This window comes from Oncorhynchus mykiss, chromosome 7 (assembly GCF_057628025.1).
Source record: "Oncorhynchus mykiss isolate SJ-2025 chromosome 7, ASM5762802v1, whole genome shotgun sequence".
Taxonomy (NCBI): domain Eukaryota; kingdom Metazoa; phylum Chordata; class Actinopteri; order Salmoniformes; family Salmonidae; genus Oncorhynchus; species Oncorhynchus mykiss.
Genome location: NC_143028.1, coordinates 70536976 through 70559374, shown reverse-complemented (window position 1 = coordinate 70559374; position 22399 = coordinate 70536976). Strand labels below are relative to the sequence as shown.

The 22399-nt window shown below is 44.5% G+C and overlaps 1 protein-coding gene across 1 annotated transcript in view; it reads left to right on the top strand.

Annotated features, from left to right (window-relative positions):
- The first annotated feature begins 3756 nt into the window (after positions 1–3756).
- The window catches only part of LOC110528502 (integrin alpha-5), a 68770-nt gene continuing 50127 nt past the window's right edge, over positions 3757–22399 (top strand). Inside the window, exons 1-2 of the mRNA XM_021610605.3 lie at positions 3757–4167; positions 11784–11914. Of these exons, the coding sequence (XP_021466280.2) occupies positions 3959–4167; positions 11784–11914 (340 nt within the window). The 5' untranslated portion in view covers positions 3757–3958. The remainder of the gene's footprint in view (positions 4168–11783; positions 11915–22399) is intronic.

The following is a 22399-nucleotide window of genomic DNA, read 5'->3' as shown; positions in this document are numbered from 1 at the left end:
GCTAAACCCCTAGGGCAAACCATCCAGGAAAAATTTGAGGTGACTGTGTTTTCTATTGGTTTTCTATGGGAATCTAGATTTATGAGGCACCTGGTTGCAGTTCCTATGGCTTCCACTAGATGTCAACAGTCTTTAGAAATTGGTTGATGTTTATTCTTTGAGAAATGAAGAAGTACAGCTGTTCAGAATGAGTGTCAAGCCAAGTGTACTCTTTTGTTTGGTGCGCGCTCCAGGTCACGAGCTCCACGTTGATTTTATCCGCTATTGAACACAGTATATTCCGTCTTAAATTTGATTGATTATATACATTTTAGGATACCTAAGGATGGATTAGGAAAGTTGTTTGAAATGTTTGGACCAAGTTTACAGGTAACTTATTAGATCATTTGTAGTCATGTTGGGCGAGTTGGAACCAGTGTTTTTCTGAATCAAACGCGCCAAATAAATTGACATTTTGGGGATATAAAAAAGTAGTTTATCGAACAAACGGATAATTTATTATGTTTCTGGGACATATTGGAGTGCCAACAGAAGAATATCTTCAAAGGTAAGGCATGAATTATATAGTTATTTCTGACTTTTGTGTCGCACCTGCTTGGTTGAAATATGATTTTCATGTGTTTGTATGGTGGGGTGCTGTCCTCAGATAATCGCATGGTTTGCTTTCGCCATAAACCCTTTTTCAAATGGCTGGATTAACAAGAAGTTAAGCTTTAATTTGGTGTATTGCACTTGTGATTTTATGAAAGTTAAATATTTGTAAATATTTAATTTGAATGTCGTGCTCTGCAATTTCAGAGCGTATTAACTGACTTGCCTAGTTAAATAAAGGTAAAATAAAAATAAATAAAACTCTTGCGCGAGGTAGTTAGCAAACCAGGCCAAAGATCTCTCAAAGACACCAATACTCCAATACCCGGCCCACAAGAATGGAGTGGTCTACCATATCAAAAGCTTTGGACAAGTCAATAGAAATAGCAGCACAACATTGCTTAGAATCAAGGGCAATGGTGACATCATTGAGGACCTTTAAGGTTGCAGTGACACATCCATAATCTGAGTGTAAACCAGATTGCATACCAGAGAGAAAGCCAGACATCAAGAAAGCCAGTCAGTTGATTACTGACAAGTTTTTCCATCACTTTTGATAGACAGTGCAAAATAGAAATAGGCCTATAACAGTTAGGATCAGCTTGATCTTCCCCTTTAAATAAAGGACGAACCATGGCTGCCTTCCAAGCAATGGGAACCTCCCCAGAGAGGAGAGACAGGTTAAAAGGTCACAGATAGGCTTGGCGATGATAGGGGTAGCAACCTTAAAGAAGGGTCTAAACCATCTGACCCAGATCTTTTTTGGGGGTCAAGTTTAAGGAGCTCTTTTAGCACCTCTGACTCAGTGACTGTCTGCAGGGAGAAACTTTGTAGCGGGGCAGGGGAAGAAGAGGGAGGAGCGTCGGGGCTAGTTACATTAGAAGGGGTGGGAGATTAGGAAATGTTGGATGGACAAGGAGCCATGGCTGAGTCAAATAGGAATCTTGACATAATGAAGTGGTGATTAAAGAGCTCAGCCATGTGCTTCTTGTCAGTAACAACCACATCATCAACATTAAGGGACATGGGCAGCAAAAACATGAAGTGTCAAAAACATGAAGTGCCCGCGGTACTCCAAGACCAGGGTTGCCTACCCCTGCCATAGACTGTGTAGGTCCGTACATACTTCTGTAAACAAATACAGCCCCATCACCTGACGTATGCTATGCAAAAGCAGATCAACACTCATTAGTTCATTGAGCTTTTACACTATAAACACTCAGGCTGTACATTATTGTCTAGCCTATCAAACATTATTGTCTAGCCTATCAAACATCAAAATATCTTGAGAAATCTGTAAGCAAAATGTTGATGAAAACATTTGTAATGCTAAAGGAAAGTCTCGTGTTGGCAGGCTATTCAATGCCTGCCCTTCTTGGACCGATGACCTCTCTTCTTGGTAGAGACATGCAAGGTCATCTGTACATCATTCAGCAAACTAATACAGCCCATCACCTGATGTATTGTATGCTAAATCAGAGGAAAGCAGCCTCCATGACTGTTGTCATTAGTCCATTAGGAGCTTTTTAAGTTCTGTACACTACAAAAAAAGGGTTCCAAAGGGGTTCTTTGGCTGTCCCCATAGGAGAACCTCTTTTGGTTCCAGATAGAACCCTTTTGGGTTCCAGGTAGAAACTTCTGTGAAAATAGTTTTACCTGGAACTTACAAGGGTTCTCCAAAAGGTTATCCTATGGGGACAGCCGAATAACCATTTTAGATAGCAGATTGTTGATGTATGTATAATGCATTTGATACAATGGTTGCGATACAACTACTAGTTTTTCCAAAACATGTAACACAATATTGGGTGGTATCTAAGACTAGATGTGTTTTTAATTCTCTGCACAAAGGTCTCAAAAGAAGGAATTCACCAGTTAACCTTACTCAAGATGTGATATTATTACCAGTCTGGGTGGAGGAGGCCACCACCATCAACTCTAAAATATATCTTAAAAGTTTGCCTCTACTCCAGTAATAGGGATAATTATTTAAGTACACATGTATGGGTGGTTTCCTGGACACAGATTAAGCCTAGTCCTGGAATAAAAAACATTTTCAATGGAGATTCTCTATTATATATTAGTCTAGGACTGTGCCCGGGAAACCGTCCCGTAGTGTATTGGTGAATGGATGATGATTGTGTAATGGTAATGTACATGAAGATGTCTTAGTCTCTAGACTCAAACAAAAGTAAACAAACTTCAATCAAACTTGCCTCCATCTTGATCTATGCAATAATCCCCTCACTTACAGGTATCTAAATAGGAGATGTACTTTTACTGCAGAATGTTAACAAGAAAACACATTGGGAAATGTTGTATTTTTCTTCTCCCCCAAGCATCTCCAGGCAAGTCATGTCAGGATCTGTGAATACCTAGACAGTGACTTCAGCTAACAGAACAGATGTTGAAACCTGGTGTTACACGCTTGCATGTTGTTCTTTTAATAGCCCCTAATCCTGTGGTTTCCTGTGTGTGTGTGTGTGTGTGTGTGTGTGTGTGGAGGGGGGGGGGGGGGGGGGGGGGTCTGTGTCATGCCATGTGTCTGTGTCATGCCATGTGTCTGTGTCATGCCTCCTATCACTTTGTTCTGATAAAACACAGGCATGAGCCTGTCATGCTGGTGTGAGTATAACAGGGGGATGCAGGAGAGCACGGGTTAAGACATAACAAGGTTGGGTCATACAGCCATTTGACTGTTCAAATATCTATTTTTATTGCTGACAATGTAGACAACTTTTCAAATCCTTCTATTTGTGTGTAAACTCTGTAACAATGATTTATAAGGCATGTACTGCAGAGGAAACACGGGGATGGTCCGAGGTGGTGCGTGTGTTACCACTTTTGACTGTAAAAACAGGCACCAATAATATCCTCTAGGTATTTTGAGTTTCACAAAACTAGCCAGAGTAAAATAAGATCCCATATACTTAATAGGCTACATTACAAAATAATGAGTAATTGCAGTGAAAGCTCAGTTAGATTTAATCACTGTAACTTGGGCCTATAAATCAAAAACTGAAAATATAATGTATCCCAACACAAAATTAGGCTAGCCTTTTTTTTCTCAATTTTTGAAAGGCCTACATCTCAGTAGCACACACATACACCAAATCTGGTTTGGATTGCGCAGAAACCTCCCCAGTTTTTTATATCCAAAGCTCCACCCCAAAATAAGTTTGCCATGAACTCCCTCTATGAGTCCTACACTGCTAGTATGAGAGGGAGATGCAGAGTGAAACGGGATCCTATTCCATTCACAATTAATTCATTTATATGTTGGAATATGCATTACCAAAATATAAGGCAGGCGTTTCACACCTCATAGCAGGTTAATTATTGTCTTGCGATTCGACGCACAAAAGAGATGGGCACTGGACGGCGATTTTCAGCAATTTCAGTCAACTCAATCCTGCGAAATCCAGGTTATTGCGCCCGTTTCGTTGTAATTGCAGTTGTTTTTATCCAGCTGTGCGCAACGTTTAACTTAGAAACAGAAAACCGGATTGTCTACTCTGGACCTAAGGGGTCTTTTTTCGGTTATTCCGTGGATTTTTTCTACAATAATGCATCTAGGTGAGTGCGCATTAATCTTACCACTCAGTGTTGTTTTAGGAAAATGTCACCACAATATACACAATTCCTTTCACTTCAAAAGTGATTTAAATTATTCCGTAATATTTGATATTCTTGTCATTCAATGTAGTCTAATTTCACCCATGGTCTACACGACATTGTATCATGTTATTGGCCTATATGCTACCACTGGGGCCTAGCCTACTATTTCGATTTGAATAACGGTTAATAGGGAACCCGCAATGGACAAGCGCAGGTTGATTCTTATTGTCATGAATCTTGCCCTGGAGGCAGAACTGAGAGATTCCTGCTAGATAGGCCAGCTGCAAAGTATAAATGTTCTATGTCGGAAAAAATAATAAAAGCAAAAATTGAATTTTTGGTGTTAATTAAAGGTTAGGGTTAGGCATCAGGGTTGCCAGTGTGGTTAAGGTTACGGTTAAGGTTAGGTTTAAAATCAGATTGTATGACTTTGTGGCTGTGCCAGCTAGTGACTACTCTGCAGAGCTGCCTCCAGAGCTTCAGATTCATGACAATAAATGCCAACCCGCTTACTCTCATGGGGTGATATCTTCTTCAATGGAAGCTCCACTCGAAAAAATGATAGTTTTATTAGTCCATTCCAAAATGTTTTGCATGTAAGCAGTCAAGTTTTGAAGATATCGAACTTTCAAGAAGCAAATTGTCATCGGCCACATCATCATGTTAAGTAGGCTATTTTCCATTAGATTATTTCGTGGCATATTCCAGACAGACATATTCAGCATTTTTGCGGATTTGGATCAAATAAAGTGAAAATGTAAATCATTGGATGAATAGGGATTCCATGGACTTTGAATATCCCCCCGTCCCTTTCTGGAATTGTATTACTGTATATACAAAAATAGAAATGCAACAATTTCAAAGATTTTACTGAGTTTCAGTTGTTATAAGGAAATCAGTCAATTGAAATAAATTAATTAGGCCCTAATCTATGGATTTTACATGACTGGGAACACAGATATGTACCTGTTGGTCACAGATACCTTAAAAAAAAGGTAGGGGCGTGGATCAGAAAACAAGTCAATATCTGGTGTGACCACTATTTGCCTCAAGCAGCGCAACACATCTCCTTGGCATAGAGTTGATCAGGCTGTTGATTGTGGCCTGTGGAAGGTTGTCCCACTCCTCTTCAATGGCTGTGTGAAGTTGCTGGATATGGGCGGGAACTGGAACACGCTGTTGTGCACATTGATCCAGAGCATTCCAAACTTGCTCAATGGGTGACATGTCTGGTGAGTACACAGGCCATGGAAAGAACTGGGCTATTTTCAGTTTTGAGGAATTGTGTACAGATCCTTGCGACATGGAGCCGTGCATTATCACTCTGAAACATGAGTTGATGGCAGCGGATGAATGGCAAGACAATGGGCCTCAGGATCCCGTCACAGCATCTCTATGCATTCAAATTGCAATAGATAAAATGCAATTGTGTTCGTTGTCCATAGCTTATGCCTGCCCATACCATAACTGCACCGCCACCATGGGGCTCTCTGTTTACAACCTTGACATCAACAAACCACTCGCCATACATGTGGTCTGCGGTTGTGAGGATGGTTGGATGTACTGCCAAATTCTCTAAAACGACATTGAAGGCGGCTTATGGTAGAGAAATTAACATTCAATTCTTTGGCAACAGCTCAGGTGGACTTTCCTGCAGTCAGCATGCCAATTGAACGATCCTTCAAATATCTGTGGCATTGTGGTGTGTGACAACACTGCACATTTTCTTGACCCCAGCACAAGGTGCACCTGTGTAATGATCATGCTGTTGAATCAGCTTCTTGATATGCCACACCTGTTGCCCAAATTTTGAGAGAAATTAGCTTTTTGTGCATATGGAAAATGTTTGGGATCCTTTTCTGAGCTCATGAGATATGGGACCAACACTTTACACTATTCACTTTTCTCAAATTTATGGATTCATGGGTGCTATTAGCCTACAGTAGAAGGGAAAGTCTCATGCAGGCCTAGTTTACGATGGGATAACTCTAGAGATGTAACTTTAACATAATCGTTAGGCTTATAATGTCAGGGGTTAGGTTACAATGCTAATTTTGCTAATAGATAATAAGGACGACCCATTTACTCAAATCTGAGGGTCACCATTGACATCGGGGCTGAGCTGATCGATGTTTAAAAACAATTTTAGAGGCTAGGCCTATATCAACTCCCCTGTCACAGCTTTCCTTCTACTGTCCTCAGAGGCAGAGTTTTTTTGATTCCATTGACTTAATAAATGTCCCCGTTTTCTGACACCAGCAGTCTTACTCCGTTGGGGGGGAGGGACAGATGTGTGTTGTGGAGTCATTACCAAGATGTTGATTCAGTCCAATTGTATGAGTCAGCTCTTTTTCCCTGGTGCTTTATTTAGCTTGTCAGGACAGGACAACGGTAGCCTTTGTGCTGAAATAAACTAAATCATTGAATAGCTATCTATTTTTATTGTTTTGATTTCACAAACTTGATCATATGACTGTTGATTGCTCCTGCCATGATTTGGGTCATATTAGTCAAGTTGGAGGAGGTGGAAAACAGTTGATGTCACAGGGAGACAAATAGAGTGACATGCCTTTTTTTCTCACTTGCCTGAAAAGGCTCTCCTCAATTTCATTGCATGCCTGCCGCAAGTTAAATTGTGTTGTCCCATACAGGCGGTTGCCAGAGTTTGCTGTTTTTCAGCATGCCAAAGTTGTTTATGTGCCTCAGCGACATCCACGGTGTGAGTCAATGACCCTAATTAACACAGAACCCCCAGTGTTTTGGTACAGAGGGTGTCTGGCAATAATATGTGCTCAGCAGCAGCTTTAGAATGGTTCTGTTGAATAAGCTGCAATGTTAATGCAGTGTTTCCCCTACGTTAAAGTGTGGTGTTCGTTCTCGTCATTTATTCCATTTCCACAGACTGTTGCCATTTGACCCTTAATAGCCCAATGCTCCATTGAAATGTGTTCCGTGTTTAGCCTCCTTGGTGGAATAATATCTGAATTCATTAAATGTAGGACATGTAGCCTGCACTTCGTCTTTTGGATTGTGGAGAGATGTTTGAGCTCACTGGAAGTAGACCAGACCAGAATGTCCCACTATATACAGTATATATACATTGCTCAAAAAAATAAAGGGAACACTAAAATAACACATCCTAGATCTGAATGAATGAAAAATTCTTATTAAATAGTTTTTTCTTTACATAGTTGAATGTGCTTACAACAAAATCACACAAAAATTATCAATGGAAATCAAATTTATCAACCCATGGAGGTCTGGATTTGGAGTCACACTCAAAATTAAAGTGGAAAACCACACTACAGGCTGATCCAACTTTGATGTAATGTCCTTAAAACAAGTCAAAATGAGGCTCAGTAGTGTGTGTGGCCTCCACGTGCCTGTATGACCTCCCTACAACGCCTGGGCATGCTCCTGATGAGGTGGCGGATGGTCTCCTGAGGGATCTCCTCCCAGACCTGGACTAAAGCATCCGCCAACTCCTGGACAGTCTGTGGTGCAACGTGGCGTTGGTGGATGGAGCGAGACATGATGTCCCAGATGTGCTCAATTGGATTCAGGTCTGGGGAATGGGTGGGCCAGTCCATAGCATCAATGCCTTCCTCTTGCAGGAACTGCTGACACACTCCAGCCACATGAGGTCTAGCATTGTCTTGCATTAGGAGGAACCCAGGGCCAACCGCACCAGCATATGGTCTCACAAGGGGTCTGAGGATCTCATCTCGGTACCTAATGGCAGTCAGGCTACCTCTGGCGAGCACATGGAAGAAATACCACCCCACACCAAAGAAATGCCACCCCACACCATGACTGACCCACCGCCAAACCGGTCATGCTGGAGGATGTTGCAGGCAGCAGAACGTTCTCCACGGAGTCTCCAGACTCTGTCACGTCTGTCACATGTGCTCAGTGTGAACCTGCTTTCATCTGTGAAGAGCACAGGGCGCCAGTGGCAAATTTGCCAATCTTGGTGTTCTCTGACAAATGCCAAACGTCCTGCACGGTGTTGGGCTGTAAGCACAATCCCCACCTGTGGATGTTGGGCCCTCATACCACCCTCATGGAGTCTGTTTCTGACCGTTTGAGCAGACACATGCACATTTGTGGCCTGCTGGAGGTCATTTTGCAGGGCTCTGGCAGTGCTCCTCCTGCACCTCCTTGCACAAAGGCGGAGGTAGCGGTCCTGCTGCTGGGTTGTTGCCCTCCTACGGGCTCCTCCACATCTCCTGATGTACTGGCCTGTCTCCTGGTAGTGCCTCCATGCTCTGGACACTACGCTGACAGACACAGCAAACCTTCTTGCCACAGCTCGCATTGATGTGCCATCCTGGATGAGCTGCACTACCTGAGCCACTTGTGTGGGTTGTAGACTCCGTATCATGCTACCACTAGAGTGAAAGCACTGCCAGCATTCAAAAGTGACCAAAACATCAGCCAGGAAGCATAGGAACTGAGAAGTGGTCTGTGGTCACCACCTGCAGAACCACTCCTTTATTGGGGGTGTCTTGCTAATTGCCTATAATTTCCACCTGTTGTCTATTCCATTTGCACAACAGCATGTGAAATGTATTGTCAATCAGTGTTGCTTCCTAAGTGGACAGTTTAATTTCACAGAAGTGTGATTGACTTGGAGTTACATTGTGTTGTTTAAGTGTTCCCTTTATTTTTTGGAGCAGTGTATATATATATCTCCCCTACCCCAAAACCCCTTCCTCCCTCTATCAGTCCAGTAGAGCTGATGAAGCTAAGAACTAGCCTTATTTATGATCTGTTTACTGAGACAGCTATTGGGGAACGTTATGACAGACTGATGGTGATGATGAGGATGATAAGGTACCTGTAAAATGAGAAAGGGCCTATATTCATAAAGCATCTCATAGTAGGTGTGCTGATCTAGGATCAGTTTAGCCTTAAATCATAGATAGATCATAGTTCATTAATTAATTCCATACATCCGCCGATGTCACCAAGTGCTGAACAGAATCCTAGCCTAAAACCCTGAACAGCAACCAATGCAGATGTAGAAGCACAGTGGCTAGGAAAAACTCCCTAGAAAGGCAGGAACCTAGGAAGAAACATAGAGAGGAACCAGGCTCTGAGGGGTGGCCAGTCCTCTTCTGGCTGTGCCGGGTGGAGATTATAACAGTACATGGCCAAGATGTTCAACCGTTCATAGATGACTAGCAGGGTCAGATAATAATAATCACAGTGGTTGTAGAGGGTACAACTGGTCAGCACCTCAGGAGTAAATGTTTGTTGGCTTTTCATAGCCGATACCTCAGAGTTAGAGACTGCAGGTGCGGTAGAGAGAGAGAGTCCAAAACACCAGGTTTGGGACAAGGTAGCACATCCGGTGTACAGGTCAGGGTTCCATAGCCGCAGGCAGAACAGTTGAAACTGGGGACAGCAAGGAGTCATCAGGCCAGGTAGTCCTGGGGCATGGTCCTAAGGCTTGGGTCCTCCGAGAGAAAGAGAGAGAGAAGGAGAAAGAGAAAGAGAGAAAAAGAGAGAGAGAATTAGAGAGAGCATACTTAAATTCATGCAAGACACCGGAAAAGACAGGATAAATACTCCAGATAACAGACGACCCTAGCCCACGACACAAACTATTGCAGCATAAATACTCGAGGTTGAGACAGGAGGGGTCTGGAGACACTGTGGCCCCGTCCGACGATACCCCCAGACAGGGCCAAACAGGCAGGATATAACCCCACCCACTTTACCAAAGCATAGCTCCCACACCACTAGAGGGATATCTTCAACCAACTTACTACCGTGAGACACAGCCGAGTATAGCTCACGAAGATCTCCCCCACGGCACGAACCCGAGGGGGGCGCCAACCCAGACAGGAAGATCACGTCAGTGAGTCAACCCACTCAAGTGTCTCACCCCTCCTAGGGATGGCACGAAAGAGCACCAATAAGCCAGTGACTCAGCCCCCGTGATAGTGTTAGAGGCAGAGAATCCCAGTGGAGAGAGGGAAACCATCCAGGCAGAGACAGTAAGGGCAGTTCATCGTTCCAGTGCCTTTCCGTTCACCTTCACACCCCTGGGCCAGACTACACTTAATCATAGGACCTTTCATAAAGACTTAAAGGTCGAGACCGAGTCTGCATCTCTCACACGGATAGGCAGACCATTCCAAGTCTGCGTCTTGTGACCGTAGCGTACGTGTAGGTATGTACGGCAGGACCAAATGGGAAAGATAGGTAGGAGCAAGCCCATGTAATGCTTTGTAGGTTAGCAGTAAAACCTTGAAATTAGCCCTAGCCTTAACAGGAAGCCAGTGTAGAGAGGCTAGCACTGGAGTAATATGATCACATGTTTTGGTTCTAGTCAGGATTCTAGCAGCCGTGTTTAGCACTAACTGAAGTTTATTTAGTGCTTTATCCTGGTAGCCGGAAAGTAGAGCATTGCAGTAGTCTAATCTAGAAGTTACAAAAGGATGGATTCATTTTTCTGCATCATTTTTGGACAGAAAGTTTCAGATTTTTGCAATGTTACGAAAATTGAAAAAAGCTGTCCTTGAAATATTCTTGAAATGTTCGTCAAAAGAGAGATCAGGGTCCAGAGTAACGCCGAGATTCTTCACAGTTTTATTTGAGACGGCTGTACAACCAACAGAAGATCTCTTTGTTTATTGGGACCTTGAACTAGCATCTCTGTTTTGTTCATGTTTAAAATATAAAAAATGTACGCAATCCACTTCCTTATGTCTGAAACACAGGCTTCCAGGGAGGGCAATTTTGGGGCTTCACCATGATTCATCGAAATGTACAGCCGTATATTGTCCGCATAGCAGTGAAAGTTAACATTATGTTTCCGAATGACATCACCAAGAGGTAAATACAGTATATAGTGAAAACAATAGTGGTCCTAAAACGGAACCTTTGAGGAACACCAAAATGTACATTTGATTTGTCAGAGGACAAACCATTCACAGAAACAAACGGATAGATTTTCGACAGATAAGATCTAAACCAGGCCAGAACTTGTCCGTGTAGACCAATTTGAGTTTCCAATCTCTCCAAAAGAATGTGGTGATCGATGGCATCAAAAGCAGCACTAAGGTCTAGGAGCACGAGGACAGATGCAGAGCCTTGGTCTGACGCCATTAAAAGTCAATTTACCACTTTCACGAGTGCAGTCTCAATGCTATGATGGGGTCTAAAACCAGACTGAAGCGTTTCGTATACATTGTTTGTCTTCAGGAAGGCAGTAGGTTGCTGCGCAACAGCTTTTTCAAAATGTTTTGAGAGGAATGGGAGATTCGATATTGGCCGATAGTTTTCTATATTTTTGTATCGGGGACATGATCCTAGATTAGCTGTCCTAAAATGAAAAACTTTGCAAATGCAGCCCTGAACTGCCTTTTGAGTGAGACAAGATCACATATGTTAAAGGATCCATGAAGGGAGGGAAGTATATGTGGCCAAATCATTGCTCAAATCAGTTAAAAACAACAACCGAAGATGAATTGATCAAAAGTACTCATTGCTTCGTGTACTCCCATTATTTTTGGCCGACCGTGCACTAATACTGTGTTTTGCCTTCTGTTTTTATTCTACAGTTTCAGTATTCTGATTGGTGCTCCCAAAGCTAACACCAGCCAAACGAACATCATCGAAGGTGGATCTGTGTACTTGTGTCCCTGGAGCCAGGACCAATCGGATTGCAGTGTTGTCAATTTTGACAATGAAGGTAAGGTACCTGGCTGAATAACCTGGTGGAATGAGTTGGTGTGAATGTGTGGAAAAGCAGCTCATCAATGTTTCTTCCTTGTATGATGAGTTTCCCCATTCCCCATTTTGAAATCCAAGATGGCGTAGCAGTCAGGCGTCTTTTGTCTTCGTCTTGTCATGTCCCGTGTAAATATATATATTTTTTTCTTCGCATATATTACTTAAAAAATATATTTTTCTTGACCCCAACTTAAACATACTCTCCTGCAACCCGCCTCACCCAATGTGGTATGGATCTGCTATTTTCTTTACTTCAGAACCGGAACCCCCAACAGAAAGCTAGCCAGCTAACTAGCTACTAGCTAGTAGTCAGCTAGCCACTGCTAGCGGTCATCAGCTAACCTTCAGCCCAGACAACTCCTGCCAGTCTGCACAACGCGATTCAACCCAGAGCGTATAGGGCTCCTTATTCTCCATATCCCCGGATTCCTACCGCAAGCTCTGGACCTCTTCACCTGGATCATCGCAGCTAGCTAGCTGCTATCTGATTTGCTTCTCCTGGCTAACCTCTCTGTCCCGAAGCAAGCACCAATTAGTCTGGAGATAGCCTATGCTAGGCCCATCTCCCGGCTAGCTGAAGAGGTCCATCAGCCACTCCTTGGGCTACAACACCTATTTTGCCAATTGGACTGTACCCTTTTTATTGCCGATACGGAACCCCACCGATCCATCACGACTGGACTACCAACGTAATCCGCCCGAGGGGTTTTTTCAACTGGCTCCCCCGTCACGACATCCCCTGAATGCCCATCTGCTAGCCTGCTAGCTGCGGTCCGCTATCTGTCCAGAGCACTCCGTACTGCTAGCTGAAGTAGTCCATCAGCCATTTTTGGGGGGGCTACTATACCTATTTTGCCAATTGGCCTGGACCCTTTTACTGCACGGAACCCTGCTGATCCATCACGACTGATCGCCCGACGTAACCGCACGAAAGGGATACAACTGACTTCTTCCGTCGCGACGTCCCTATAAGGCCCTTCTGCTAGCCTGCTAGCCCCGGCCTGCTAGCTGTCTGAATCACCGTGTCTCCAGCTCACCCAGCTACTCACTGGACCCAATGATCACTCGGCTACGCATGCCTCTCCCTAATGTCAATATGCCTTATTTCACTGTAGAGCCTCTAGCCCTGCCAAATATGCCTTAGCTAACCCTTTAGTTCCACCTCCCACACATGCGGTGACCTCATCTGGTTCAAATTATGTTTCTAGAGACAATATTTCTATCATCGTCACTCAATGCATAGGTTTACCTCCACTGTATTCACATCCTACCATATCTTTGTCTGTACATTATGCCTTGAATCTATTGTACCGTGCCCAGAAACCTGTTCCTTTTACTCTCTGTTCCGAACGTACTAGACAACCAGTTCTTATAGCCTTTAGCCGTACCCTTATCATACTCCTCCTCTGTTCCTCTGGTGATGTAGAGATTAATCCAGGCCCTGCAGTGCCTAGCTCCACTCCCATTCCCAAGGCCCTCTCATTTGTTGACTTCTGTAACCGTAAAAGCCTTGGTTTCATGCATGTTAACATAAGAAGCCTCCTCCCTAAGATTGTTTTATTCACTGCTTTAGCACACTCTGCCAACCCGGATGCCCTAGCCGTGTCTGAATCCTGGCTTGGGAAGACCACCAAAAACCCTGAAATTTCCATCCCTAACTATAACACTTTCTGACAAGATAGAACCTTCCCAGAAACAAGCCTCTCACCGTTGCCGTTTGCTATAGACTACCTTCTGTCCCCAGCTGTGCATCCTCACCAACCTGCCCTCCAAATACACCTCTGCTATCTTCAACCAGGATCTCAGTGATCACTGCCTCATTGCCTGCGTCCGTAATGTGTCTGGGGTCAAACGACCACCCCTCATCATTGTCAAACGCTCCATAAAACACTTCAGCGAGCAGGCCTTTCTAATCGACCTGGTCCGGGTATCTTGGAAGGATATCGACCTCATTTCGACAGTAGAGGATGCCTGGTTATTCTTTAAAAGTGATTTCCTCACCATCTTAAATAAGCATGCCCCATTCAAAAAATGTAGAACCAGGAACAGATATGGCCCTTGGTTCACTCCAGACCTGACTGCCCTTGACCAGCACAAAAACATCCTGTGGCGTACTGCATTAGCATCGAATAGCCCACGTGATATGAAACTTTTCAGGTACGTTAGGAACTAATATACACAGGCAGTTAAGAACGCAAAGGCTAGCTTTTTCAAACCGAAATTTGCATCCCGTAGCACAAACTCCCAAAAGTTCTGGGACACTATAAAGTCCATGGAGAATAAGAGCACCTCCTCCCAGCTTCCCACTGCACTGAGGCTAGGAAACACTGTCACCACCAATAAATCCGTGATAATCGAGAATTTCAATAAGCATTTTTCTACGGCTGGCCATGCTTTCGACCTGGCTACCCCTACCCTGATCAACAGCCCTGCACCCCCCACAGCAACTTGCACAAGCCTCCTCCATTTCTCTTTCACCCAAATCCAGATAGCTGATGTTCTAAAAGAGCTGGAAAATCTGGACCCCTACAAATCAGTCGGGCTAGACAATCTGTACCCTCTCTTTCTAAAATGATCTGCAGAAAAATTGTTGCAGCCCCTATTACTAGCCTGTTCAACCTCTCTTTTGTGTCATCTGAGATCCCCAAAGATTGGAAAGCTGCTGCGGTCATCCCCCTCTTCAAAGGGGGAAACATTCTAGACCCAAACTGCTACAGACCTATAACTATCATACCCTGCCTTTCTAAGGTCTTCGAAAGCCAAGTTAACAAACAGATCACCGATCATTTCAAATCCCACCGTACTTTCTCCGCTATGCAATCTGGTTTCCGACCTGGTCATGGGTGCACCTGAGCCACGCTCAAGGTCCTAAACGATATCATCACTGTCATCGATAAGAGACAATACTGTGCAGTTGTATTCATCACCCTGGCCAAGGCTTTTGACTCTGTCAATCACCACATTCTTATCAGCAGATACAACAGCCTTGGTTTCTCGAATGACTGCCTCGCCTGGTTCACCAACTACTTCTCAGACAGAGTTCAGTGTGTCACATCGGAGGGCCAGTTGTCCGGACCTCTGGCAGTCTCTATTGGGGTGCCACAGGGTTAAATTCTCGGGCCAACTTTTTTCTCTGTATATCAATGATGTCGCTCTTGCTGCTGGTGATTCTCTGATCCACCTATACACATATGACACAATTTTGTATACTTCTGGCCCTTCTTTTGACACTGTGTTAACAAACCTCTAGACGGGCTTCAATGCCATACAACTCTCCTTCCGTGGCCAATGCTCTTCAACCAATCACTGACCACACCTGCCCGCCCGTCCAGCATCACTACTCTGGACGGTTCGGACTTAGAATATGTGGACAACTACAAATACCTAGGTGTCTGGCTAGACTGTAAACTCTCCTTGCAGACTCACATTGGTCCAAGATGGCGTAGCAGTAGGACGTATTGTCGTGTTGTGTCCCTTGTATATATCGTTTGTTTTCGTTTTTTTTTTCTTCACATATCTTTAAAACTTTTTGCTGAACCTCAACTTCTTCTAAATACTCTCCTGCAACCCGCCTCACCCAACGTAGCTATTTTTCCTAAAGTATTTATATTTACTTCGGACCTTGGAACCCCTCAACTGAAGCTAGCCAACGAACTACCGGCTTCAGCAAAACATTGCTAGCGGTCTTCAGCTAACCGGTCATCAGCTAACCTTTAGCTCGGAAAGCTCTCGCCAGTTCGAACAACGCAACTCTAACCAGAGCATAACGGACCTATTTATTATTTTATTTTATTTTTCATCCCCGGATTCCCATCGCAAACGGAACATTTTGAGCTCCTGGGCTACAATATCCAGACCCACGACCGGTCCATCGATGTCACTGCATGAAGAGGAATAAACAGATACCCCCATCGCGACGTCCCCAAAGGCTAACTCTCTAGCCCTTGCTATCTCCTTGCTTGCAAATTCGGCCTGCTAACTGCTAGCTTGTTTAGCCCGGTCCGCTAACTGCTACCGTGTTTAGCACCGTCTACTAACTGTTAGCTTGTTAGCACAGGCCTGCTAACCGTCTGAATCGCAGCGTCCCAAACACTCACTGAACCCATATTTACTTTCTATCCCTTTTCGATTTTTAATTTATTTATACCTTCCGGTAACCTGCCTCACCCAATGTGATACGGAACCGCTATTATCTTTACATTTTTAGAACACACTCAAGAACCTCCAGAAGCTAACCAGCTAACTGGCTACAAGCTATTTGGTCATTGTTAGTTTTCTAACCTGGATAACACTCGCCAGTCCAGCTTCCCTGCCCCATCCACCGCTACCCCTTGGACACTGATCACTTGGCTACATAGCTGATGCATGCTGGACTGTCCATTAATCACGGTAATCCATTCTGCTTGTTTATGTTTTATCTGTCGGCCCCAGCCGCACTAGGCTCTGTGTGTAGTTAATCCGACCCTCTCTGCCTAATCAATTGCCATTCTACCTGCTGTTGTTGTGCTAGCTGAATAGCTGTTGTCTCACCTACTGTTTTAGCTAGCTCTCCCAATTCAACACCTGTGATTACTGTATGCCTCGCTGTATGTCTTTCTCAAATGTCAATATGCCTTGTATACTGTTGTGCAGGTTAGTTATCATTGTTTTAGTTTACAATGGAGCCCCTAGTTCCACTCTTTATACCCCTGTTACCTCCTTTGTCCCACCCCCCACACATGCGGTGACCTCACCCATTACAACCAGCATGTCCAGAGATACAACCTCTCTCATCATCACCCAGTGCCTGGGCTTACCTCCGCTGTACCCGCACCCCACCATACCCCTGTTTGCGCATTATGCCCTGAATATATTCTACCATGCCCAGAAACCTGCTCCTCTTATTCTCTGTCCCCAACGCCCTAGGCGACCAGTTTTGATAGCCTTCAGCCGCACCCTCATACTACTCCTTCTCTGTTCCGCGGGTGATGTGGAGGTAAACCCAGGCCCTGCATGTCCCCAGGCACCCTCATTTGTTGACTTCTGTGATCGAAAAAGCCTTGGTTTCATGCATGTCAACATCAGAAGCCTCCTCCCTAAGTTTGTCGTACTCACTGCTCTAGCACACTCTGCTAACCCTGATGTCCTTGCCGTGTCTGAATCCTGGCTCAGGAAGGCCACCAAAAATTCTGAGATTTCCATACCCAACTATAACATCTTCCGTCAAGATAGAACTGCCAAAGGAGGAGGAGTTGCAGTCTACTGCAGAGATAGCCTGCAAAGTAATGTCATACTTTCCAGGTCCATACCCAAACAGTTCGAACTACTAATTTTGAAAATTACTCTCTCCAGAAATAAGTCTCTCACTGTTGCCGCCTGCTACCGACCCCCCTCAGCTCCCAGCTGTGCCCTGGACACCATTTGTGAATTGATCGCCCCCCATCTAGCTTCAGAGTTTGTTCTGTTAGGTGACCTAAACTGGGATATGCTTAACACCCCGGCAGTCCTACAATCTAAGCTAGATGCCCTCAATCTCACTCAAATCATCAAGGAACCCACCAGGTACAACCCTAACTCTGTAAACAAGGGCACCCTCATTGACGTCATCCTGACCAACTGGCCCTCCAAATACACCTCCGCTGTCTTCAACCAGGATCTCAGCGATCACTGCCTCATTGCCTGTATCCGCTACGGAGCCGCAGTCAAACGACCACCCCTCATCACTGTCAAACGCTCCCTAAAACACTTCTGTGAGCAGGCCTTTCTAATCGACCTGGCCCGGGTATCCTGGAAGGACATTGACCTCATCCCGTCAGTTGAGGATGCCTGGTCTTTCTTTAAAAGTAACTTCCTCACCATTTTAGATAAGCATGCTCCGTTCAAAAAATGCAGAACTAAGAACAGATATAGCCCCTGGTTCACTCCAGACCTGACTGCCCTCGACCAGCACAAAAACATCCTGTGGCGGACTGCACTAACATCGAACAGTCCCCGCGATATGCAACTGTTCAGGGAAGTCAGGAACCAATACACACAGTCAGTCAGGAAAGCTAAAGCCAACTTCTTCAGGCAGAAGTTTGCATCCTGTAGCTCCAACTCCAAAAAGTTCTGGGACACTGTGAAGTCCATGGAGAACAAGAGCACCTCCTCCCAGCTGCCCACTGCACTGAGGCTAGGTAACACGGTCACCACCGATAAATCCATGATTATCGAAAACTTCAACAAGCATTTCTCAACGGCTGGCCATGCCTTCCGCCTGGCTACTCCAACCTCGTCCAACAGCTCCCCCCCCCCGCAGCTACTCGCCCAAGCCTCTCCAGGTTCTCCTTTACCCAAATCCAGATAGCAGATGTTCTGAAAGAGCTGCAAAACCTGGACCCGTACAAATCAGCTGGGCTTGACAATCTGGACCCTCTATTCCTGAAACTATCCGCCGCCATTGTCGCAACCCCTATTACCAGCCTGTTCAACCTCTCTTTCATATCGTCTGAGATCCCCAAGGATTGGAAAGCTGCCGCAGTCATCCCCCTCTTCAAAGGGGGCGACACCCTGGACCCAAACTGTTACAGACCAATATCCATCCTGCCCTGCCTATCTAAGGTCTTCGAAAGCCAAGTCAACAAACAGATCACTGACCATCTTGAATCCCACCGTACCTTCTCCGCTGTGCAATCTGGTTTCCGAGCCGGTCACGGGTGTACCTCAGCCACGCTCAAGGTACTAAACGATATCATAACCGCCATCGATAAAAGACAGTACTGTGCAGCCGTCTTCATAGACCTTGCCAAGGCTTTCGACTCTGTCAATCACCGTATTCTTATCGGCAGACTCAGTAGCCTCGGTTTTTCGGATGACTGCCTTGCCTGGTTCACCAATTACTTTGCAGACAGAGTTCAGTGTGTCAAATCGGAGGGCATGCTGTCCGGTCCTCTGGCAGTCTCTATGGGGGTGCCACAGGGTTCAATTCTCGGGCCGACTCTTTTCTCTGTATATATCAATGATGTTTCTCATGCTGCGGGCGATTCCCTGATCCACCTCTACGCAGACGACACCATTCTATATACTTCCGGCCCGTCCTTGGACACTGTGCTATCTAACCTCCAAAAGAGCTTCAATGCCATACAGCACTCCTTCCGTGGCCTCCAACTGCTCTTAAACGCTAGTAAAACCAAATGCATGCTTTTCAACCGTTCGCTGCCTGCACCCGCACGCCTGACCAGCATCACCACCCTGGATGGTTCCGACCTTGAATATGTGGACATCTATAAGTACCTAGGTGTCTGGCTAGACTCTAAACTCTCCTTCCAGACCCATATCAAGCATCTCCAATCGAAAATCAAATCAAGAGTCGGCTTTCTATTCCGCAACAAAGCCTCCTTCACTCACGCCGCCAAACTTACCCTAGTAAAACTGACTATCCTACCGATCCTCGACTTCGGCGATGTCATCTACAAAATTGCTTCCAACACTCTACTCAGCAAACTGGATGCAGTTTATCACAGTGCCATCCGTTTTGTCACTAAAGCACCTTATACCACCCACCACTGCGACTTGTATGCTCTAGTCGGCTGGCCCTCGCTACATATTCGTCGCCAGACCCACTGGCTCCAGGTCATCTACAAGTCCATGCTAGGTAAAGCTCCGCCTTATCTCAGTTCACTGGTTACGATGGCAACACCCATCCGTAGCACGCGCTCCAGCAGGTGTATCTCACTGATCATCCCTAAAGCCAACACCTCATTTGGCCGCCTTTCGTTCCAGTTCTCTGCTGCCTGTGATTGGAACGAATTGCAAAAATCGCTGAAGTTGGAGACTTTTATCTCCCTCACCAACTTCAAACATCTGCTATCTGAGCAGCTAACCGATCGCTGCAGCTGTACATAGTCTATTGGTAAATAGCCCACCCATTTTCACCTACCTCATCCCCATACTGTTTTTATTTATTTATTTTTCTGCTCTTTTGCACACCAATATCTCTATCTCTACCTTTACATAACCATCTGATCATTTATCACTCCAGTGTTAATCTGCATAATTGTAATTATTTGCCTACCTTCTCATGCCTTTTGCACACAATGTATATATAGACTCCCCTTTTTTTTTCTACTGTGTTATTGACTTGTTAATTGTTTACTCCATGTGTAACTCTGTGTTGTCTGTTCACACTGCTATGCCTTATCTTGGCCAGGTCGCAGTTGCAAATGAGAACTTGTTCTCAACTAGCCTACCTGGTTAAATAAAGGTGAAATAAAAAATAAAAAAAAAATAAAAACATTAAGCATCTCCAATCCAAAATTAAATCTAGAATCAGCTTCCTATTTCGCAACAAAGCATCCTTCACTCATGCTGCCAAACATACCATCGGAAAATTGACTATCCTACCGATCATTGACTTCGGCGAGGTCATTTAAAAATCAACCTCCAACACTCTACTCAGCAAATTGGATGCAGTCTCTCATAGTGCCATCCTTATTTTCACCAAAGCCCCATATACTACCCACCACTGTGACCTGTATGCTCTCGTTGGCTGGCCCTCGCTTCATATTCATCGCCAAACCCACTGGCTCCAGGTCATCGATAAGTCTTTGCTAGGTAAAGCCTTATCTCAGCTCACTGGTCACCATAGCAGCACCCACCCGTAGCACACGCTCCAGCAGGTATATCTCACTGGTCACCCCCAAAGCCAATTCCTCATTTGGCTGCCTTTCCTTCCCGTTCTTTGCTGCCAATGACTGGAACAAACTGCAAAAATTACTGAAGCTGGAGACTCATATCTCCCTCACTAACTTTAAGCACCAGCTGTCAGAGCAGCTCACAGATCACTGCACCTGTACATAGCCCATCTGTAAATAGCCCATCCAACTACCTCATCCCCCATACTGTTATTTATTTGATTTATTTTTCTCCGTTGCACCCCAGTATCTCTACTTGCACACTCATCTTCTGCACATATATCACTCCAGTGTTTAATTGCTATATTGTAATTATTTCGCCACTATGGCCTATTTATTACCTCCCTTATCCTACCTCATTTGCACACACACTGTAAATAGACTTTTTCTATTGTATTATTGACTGCATTTTTGTTTATTCCATGTGTAACTCTGTGTTGTTGTTTGTGTCGCACCGCTTTGCTTTATCTTGGCCAGGTCGCAATTGTAAATGAGAACTTGTTCTCAACTAGCCTACCTGGTTAAATAAAGGTGAAATAAAATGTAAATAAAAACAACAAATAGCAAAGTTAACGTCATGTTTCATATGTAGATTTTACAAAGACAGTGTATACTGTATTTCAAATTATACCCCCCAGTTAAAGTTGGATTGTTTAACCATAAAATGCCTCTTCAGCCATTAAACTATAAGGCTTCTATTAGCGAGCTTACTGGCTAGGATGACCTTAAAGTTATGGGGATAAACCTCTCCGTCAAGGCTTAGGGATTCTTCACCAACAGTGCTCCATTTTTATTTAAACCATTCTTTGAAGTTTGTACTGTGTTTTGTAGTGGCCAAGTCCTCTCTTGTATTCCCCCTTTCTAAAGCCTATAGAGCCTTGGTTGATTTCCTGGTTGGCTGGCCTGAAGCCCAGTGTTGTACCTGTAATTAGGCCAAAGTCATTATGGGGACAAGGACCCCTGAGGACCCCTGGCTCTGCCTACCAGTGAAGCGTCACAAACTCCATCAGATAAAGCAGGACGTGGTCCACCGTTTGAGGATCAGAGGGTGTGTGTTATCACATAGGTCACAAACATATTGTACATTACATAGACACATACTGTGACGGCCCTGAATTAGTCTGAACCGTCTGCGCTTCTCCTTCTAACACGACGCTTCCCGTTTAATTCCCAACTAAATAGCCAGCATCAGCTGCACAAAGGGGGTTGTGATGGTGGTGCCAATGAGGATGTTTTCAACCCTCAGATCCGAAGCTTCTTTACTCTGTTTGTTTTGTTGTATTTAAAAGTGTGCTTTGTAGCCTTGTCTCAAGTTTAACCAGGATCGATCCACTCATTTCTTCCTTTGGACTACACATCTCAGTTGGTCTGTTTCTTCATGGCCTTTCTCGGATTGGATTGTCTGACTGACTGACTAACTACAACTTTTTTTGCATATGGTATTTCATTTGTTTGAGTGTGATTTATACCGTGTTGATTTGTGGTCAGTTGTAGTTGAAGACTACAGAGATTTGATACTCTTTATGGTTGTGTTGTAAAATAATTAGATATTTTGATGAATGGACCAACATTGTGTGACTAAGGTCACTGGAGTTCACTGAACTCCTTTACCTGGCTGGACTCTTTTAGGCCCAAGGTACGGGACTTTTCTCGAGGAACCAGAGCTCATTGTTTGTTATATTATTATGTGTGTGATCATTTATGTTGGTAATACAACCCACGCAGAAGAACAGTTTTGAAGCTATTTCCAATGTTTTAAGGGTTTATGTCCATCCTGACTTTTACTTGAGTCC